This window comes from Gossypium hirsutum, chromosome D07 (assembly GCF_007990345.1).
Source record: "Gossypium hirsutum isolate 1008001.06 chromosome D07, Gossypium_hirsutum_v2.1, whole genome shotgun sequence".
Taxonomy (NCBI): Eukaryota; Viridiplantae; Streptophyta; class Magnoliopsida; order Malvales; family Malvaceae; genus Gossypium; species Gossypium hirsutum.
Genome location: NC_053443.1, coordinates 19,516,301 through 19,523,138, shown reverse-complemented (window position 1 = coordinate 19,523,138; position 6,838 = coordinate 19,516,301). Strand labels below are relative to the sequence as shown.

The 6,838-nt window shown below is 31.7% G+C and overlaps 1 protein-coding gene across 1 annotated transcript; it reads left to right on the top strand.

Moving 5' to 3' along the window:
* Positions 1-1,827: 1,827 nt before the first annotated feature.
* On the top strand, positions 1,828-5,240 carry LOC107954281 (transcription factor MYB46). The gene is made up of 2 exons (XM_016889794.2): positions 1,828-2,466; positions 4,106-5,240. The coding sequence occupies exons 1-2, from the start codon at positions 2,144-2,146 to the stop codon at positions 4,776-4,778; spliced, it is 996 nt and encodes a 331-aa protein (XP_016745283.2). The 5' UTR covers positions 1,828-2,143; the 3' UTR covers positions 4,779-5,240.
* The last annotated feature ends 1,598 nt before the right edge of the window (positions 5,241-6,838 follow it).

The window sequence follows — 6,838 nt, the reverse complement described above, 5'->3', positions numbered from 1 at the left end:
CCCCTAAACTTTTACTTCTCACCCTTTACTCTCAAATAAAAAATCAAAATTATCCAAAAAAAAAATCACTAAACATAAATAGTAATAATTTTATTTATATCTACTATTTATATTATTAAATTAAATTTCACATTTTATATTATTTATATGATTGAATTGTTTAGTCATATTGAATATTTATATTAAAATTGAATTATTAATTATGCCATAAAATATTCGTGTTAAAATTTTATATTGGTATAAATTTTACATTTTATTTTTAAAATAAATTTTATTAAAAAATCATATTTTTACATTTAATATATTATTTAATTCCAAAATACATAGTGAAAAGAATCTGAAAATAATTGAAACAACTAAGCAAGAAAAGAAGCTAACCAGTATATAAAAATTTAATAAATAAATTATGAGGTGATGAAAGTTAATAAAAAATTTAATTAAGGTGGACAAATTTTATTACGATGGGTGACAATGGTTACAAGGACCCAAAATTATTTTTTAAAATTTAACTCGAACAAATATATTCGATTCGATTCGAATTCCATCTCACTCGACTCAATTCGAGAAAACTTCAAATAAAGTTAGGATGATAAAATGAGATTCGAAAACTCGATTAACTCGAAAATTTTCGATTCGATTCGATCGAATGCTCACCCCTAGTATCAAATAATAATATAAATAATATCTTAACTACATGGTATGTTTACTAAACTTGGGATGGCTACACTCGTTTAACATAGACTCAAATCCTATTATTTTTATTTAGACCTATTCATGGATTAGGCTACCCGCTCAAGCCCAAATGCCCGTACGAAATTTGGGAGATTTTGGGCAAAAATGTTAGACCTGGAAAATGGGCTTGGACAAAAAAGTTAGGCCTGTTTAAAATATGGACCAGGCTCAAGCCCAGCCCGACCCGTTTTAAGTTTATAATACTTTATATCATGTAATTTTTATATATTATATAATTTTTAACACATTATAAAAATAAACATATACTAAATATATAATACTATTCTAATGTAAATATTAAAATAAAATAATAATAATTAAAAAATAATATAGGCGGACCTAAAATGGGTTTGGGTTAGTCTTTTGCAAATATGGACGGGTTTGAACAAAATTTTAGGCCCAAATTTCGAGCTAAACCAGACTTAAACAAGCATTAATATGTTAATATCATACTTAAACCCGACCCGAACCTGACGCAACCCAAACCCGATCCTACCTGATCCATGAGCACCTATACTTCCATCCTCATCTCAAATAATAATAATAATAATAATAATAATAGATGCCTTCAAAAATGTGCATATCCCTCCTTTTGTCAAATTTCTCCGTATAACCCAATATATATATTAGAATTGTATTATATATCAAATCAAAAAGTAAGGAGTCTCTTCTACTTTTTCCCTTTTTCCATCATCAAAACTTAAATGTGTAATAAAGATGCACCACTTAAACACTTAGATAATTTATATATAGATTAATAAACATGTGCCAAGTGTGTATTAATTATTAATTTATTTTTCCATTATTTTGTCACCCATTTCCATATTTATAGCTTCAAATACACGTGTGTGGGTTCATGCAATTTATAAAAGAAAAAACAAAAGGAAGATTATGTGAATTTGAAGCAAATATCTTGGCTTGGTAACAAAACAAAGCCTATAGATTTCTATATATTTCTTTTAATTTTTCTTTGTTATTTTCATTTTTCACTTTTCTCTATGATTCATTTATGATGATTACCTTGTGAGTGAAGAAAAATGTAAAGTTAAAAAAAGAAAGACAAGATCATGGAGTCAAAGACAAGACGACCACTCTCTCTTCTTATCTTTTTCTCCATTTCTCTCCCTAAAGTCCCCTTCCAAACCGTTTTCTACTTAGACCCATCAACCAACTCTATCTCTCCTTATTTCTTCCCTATATTCTAAGCAAACCCCACAACCATCACCATCATCATCACCACCAATATTTCCACTCCATGAAGCCTCCTCTTCTCTTTTCACTCTATAAAGTCTCCACTAATCTCTACCATCAAACTAGTTAGGATCAAGAAATTAATACACCCATCAACATTGTTATTCTCCTTGGATAGGATCCAAGGCCTAGCTTGCTCTTAAATTAGGAGGTTGAATCCATGATGAGGAAGCCTGATCCATCCGTGAAGGTTAGCAGTGGAGGCAATACTAATACTAATACTAATAATAATAATGGTACTACTACTAATAAGCTTAGGAAAGGATTGTGGTCACCTGAGGAAGATGACAAGCTCATCAACTATATGTTAACCAATGGCCAGGGATGTTGGAGTGATGTAGCTAGAAATGCTGGCCTGCAAAGATGTGGGAAGAGCTGCCGCCTTCGTTGGATCAACTATTTGAGACCTGATCTCAAACGCGGAGCCTTTTCTCCCCAAGAAGAAGAGCTTATCGTCCATTTACATTCCATTCTTGGCAACAGGTCTGCTTCTTTGTCTTTCATGCATGCTTATTTCTATATTTTTATGTGCGTGTGTTATTCCACCGTAACTTTAATAACATTTTCCCTCTCCTTGCTTCATTTTCTTGGGTCTCGGCTCATGGTCATAGGACTACAAGAACATTTCTATGAATAAAATCATGGAAGTGAAAGACCAAAGGAAGAATTTTGAATCTGTTTTTTCTTTTTGTTTTTCAAACCTAAAATTTTATGCAAAACTCTCAATTATGATCACCTAAAATAGTTGTATTATATTATTATATGTTAAACCAGAAAAAAAAAAAGTTGTTCTATCCATATATACCTAATTTTACGTTTGAATACAAAACACTCGTTCCAATGCTTTCTAATTCCAAGCTCTATTCTGTTTTCTAGGTTATTTACTGCTATGATATTCTAGCTAGGTGTAGCATACTTTACGTGCATTTTAATGCTGAGCAATGATAAATAGATAGATAGAAATATTCTAATTGCTTTCTTCATGAGGTGAGCCTTAACTTCTACATTCTTTATCATTTCATTGACAAAATAGGCATATGACCTTAGTATTCTACTTAAATGATTACATTGATCTCAATCCCTAATTAGAGTGAAAAGAAAATAGAGCAATACTTTTTGCCTCTATCACGTGTATGTACTCTTGAAAGGGATGCCTCCACAGTTAAAACTTGAACTTTCATATCGGATGCCTTGGATATATAGTTGGATTAAAATTATGAGATGAAAAAAGTGAAGTTTTTTGGGATCGAAAAAGGCTAACCCTCTTTGTGTGGTCTAGGAATATAATATATCTACGATTCAAATTCCAACTTAGTAGTCATTCTCTTATGACTAAGTTGCAAAATTGAGAAAAAAACAAACAAATAAACCAAAACATAAAAGGCTAATTGAAAAGCTGATGTGGAAAGAGAATTTTAGAGTGATTTCAGGAGAGAAACATCAATCAAGATCTCTCCTTGTTTGTTTGCTTTGCACATGCAAAGCATAAAGCCTCGAGTCAATGGGGTTTTTAGAGTAGGTGGTGGAGAGAGAAGCAAAAGCAAGTATCAATTATTAAAGTGTGAGGACAAAGTAACAATATGTACCCACGAATAAGCCATGTTAGTTAATTTTGAGTAGTTGGATTTTCTTTTTCTTTCATGTTTATGGAGATATAATGAATTAAGTTGAAAGGAACATAAGCTAGAGTGAATTTAGCCCATCAAGGTTCTATTTTTCTGTTAAATATATGGTGAGTGAACTAGTTATAAAGACTTTGTTGACATCAAATTCAAGTTTAAACTTGGACTGCCCCTTCCCTTACCCCTTGATAATTGTTCATTTCTTCTCTCCTTTATTCTAAATTTTTAGGGGAGAATAAATATTAAACGAAAATCCCCACTAAACCTTTGTGTTGAAGATACTCAAACTAACATTTATTTAGTACATTTTCGCTTGCATGCAAGTTGCAAGGCCTATATCATTGCCATTAGATGTGACTGCTTTGTAAAGTCGTTGCTTGGCATGGAAAATGATATTGAAATTTTTATATTTTCTTTGCTTCTGTCGACCGTATAACATATATATACAGATGAAAAGTACTTAACTGACTCTTTCCATTCATGGTTTGAAACCCTCAAAGGTGGTCTCAAATAGCGGCTCGTCTACCTGGCCGTACAGACAATGAAATAAAGAACTTTTGGAATTCAACAATAAAGAAAAGGCTAAAGAATTTATCATCCACTCCCTCACCAAAGGTTAGTAATTCATCGACGTCGGAGCCTAATAACGATGCCATGCAAGGGCTCATGTCAATGCAAGAACAAGGCATTTTGCCTATGTACATGGACTTACCATCAGCATCGTCCAATTCTTCCTTGCAATCCATGGTCCTGAATCACACCGGCAACTCATTACCGATGCTCGAGCATGACCTAAACGTGTTCGGGGCGTCCGGATACTTCGATCCAGCCTCATGTGTGACACAGGTTGGGGTAAATGGAGAGTGCTTTTACGGTGAAAACGAGATGTTGAGCAGTGTTGAGAATGGGGCAGAAAGGGAACTATATGTCCCTCCTTTAGAAAGCATTGGAGAAAACCTTAAAACTGAAAATACGACAGTTGATGTTTGGAACATCAACAACAACCATTTCAATATCATAAACAGTAAAAACAACAATAGCAAATCAGACAACATAGGCAATGCGGCTGTTGGGAATTTTTGGATAGGTGAAGAGCTAAAAGTTGGAGAATGGGACTTGGAGAATTTGATGAAAGATGTTTCTTCCTTTCCTTTTCTTGATTTCCAGAGCTGAATATATAAAATCCTTTCCTTTTCTAGTCACCCCTTTTCAAACCTTACTCTACTCTCTTTGATCATCAACACTTGAAAAATATAAATACATATATATATATATCCTATTCATATATAGTAAAAAAAAAAACAACCATTTGGATAAGTTGTAGGGAATTGGTGAGTTCGGAATAAAGGGGATTTGGGACCATGAAAATCTTTTGTAAGTAAATATGTTTCATATGGAGCGGCAAAAGGGTGCTTTGATTGACTGATGAAGAAGCATCTGAGTACATGAAAATGAAATAATTAATTACGCAATGTGAATATAGTCATGTAAACAAGGTTAGAAAGGAACATCTCAAGGATTATATATAAGATTGAGATCGATGTACAAAGCAATGTCAAATGAAGAGAAATAATAATGTTGTATTATTGTTGCATTTTGATAAATAAATAAATAAATAAGTAAAAGAAAATCTTGATCTCAAAATCTATAAGTACATTAGATATATGATATTTATCATTATTAGATATTAGTTGTAGTCTTTGTCTTGGAAAGGAAGCATTAGATATAACGTAATGAAAAATGTTTTATAATTATTGGTTTTATATAATTAGGCTAAAGGTTAAGATGTCCACTTAGCTTGTACAATAAATATCCCATCGGCTTTAAATGTTAATTTTGGACATTGATTTCCATTATTTTATTTGATAATTAGTCTCCATGGTTTGTCTTGTAGCTTGCTGTAGGAAGAGTAATTATAAGCTCGATGACCATTTTCTTTGATTTTCTTGGGCATTGACAATATTTGTGGAGGAGAAAATAAAGTGAGCATGCCAGTTGGCAACCAAACATGATTGGTAATAATTTACATGATACTTGATTAATTAAATACATTATAAATTGGTAATTTAATTTGATTGGTCTAATTAAGCTGTTACTAAATCCAAATTTTCAAAATTAATATTTACTATTAATTTCTTATTCATAAAAAAGCAAAAAGGAAAAGGCTTGATGAATTGTCAAGTGAAATGACGGCATGGTATGGAGAATTGAAAGCACTGCTAGTCTAAATCATTTCCTTTAGGATTTTAACATTCCCATAACAAACTCGTGAATGCTTGTAATTATTATAGAAATTTAATTTGGAGAATTAAGTAATGGGATGGTTGTTTCTTTCTAAAGATATTATGGTGAGTGACTATTGATGATTACCTCTATATTTAATGTAACTGAATGGAAAGAGAAGGGGATGGCCATTGGCCGAGCACTTCAATTTTTCAATTTTTCATGTTTTGCCGACACCCAAGGGTAGGGTTTATGGATTCAACTCGATTGGTTTACACTTCTATAAGTCTGTTTTCATTATATCTTCGTTAATGCAACTCGCTAGCACTAGAGAAGTTTCCAACAGCAGCAGGTCCAGACAGATTTACACCTTTTCCTTCCCTACATTCTAATATAACATGTTTTATACCTTATTTTAAGCATTTAATTTTATAATTAATTTTTTCATAATTAATAGAATTAGTTTAAAATATAATAATTTTTAAATCATAATTAAAAAAAATTGTACTATATTCAATGTATAAGAGAGTTTTACTTCATAAAATTAATACAAATCAATAATATTCAGTTAGTAACTAATTAACATATATCTATTATTTTGATCATTCAAATATAGTGTTGGACCCCAAGTTGTGGACTATTGGTCATGTGTTCACCTTCTGCAAGAATTAACTAGATTCAGATCATAGGAGTATTACTTGTTGTGTCGTGTGTTGACAATGATTTGCTTCTACCAATGATGTGTGAATTGTACAGAAAGAAAAGGCAATAGCATACATATATTTAAAAGTTATATGGTATATCTAAAAAAAAAGTTCATGAACCAATGAATCGTTAAATTTGCCGAGAAGTGTTGACGGTCGCAGGGCGAATCTGGGAGGCTAGTAAAGGCCCCAACCCCCCCTCCCCTAAAATTATAAAAACATATAAATTGGTATTTAATCTCTTAACTTTTGAAAAGTTTGGCCCCTTTTCAAAATTGAATAGTCAAAAATATTTCGTTTCTTTTT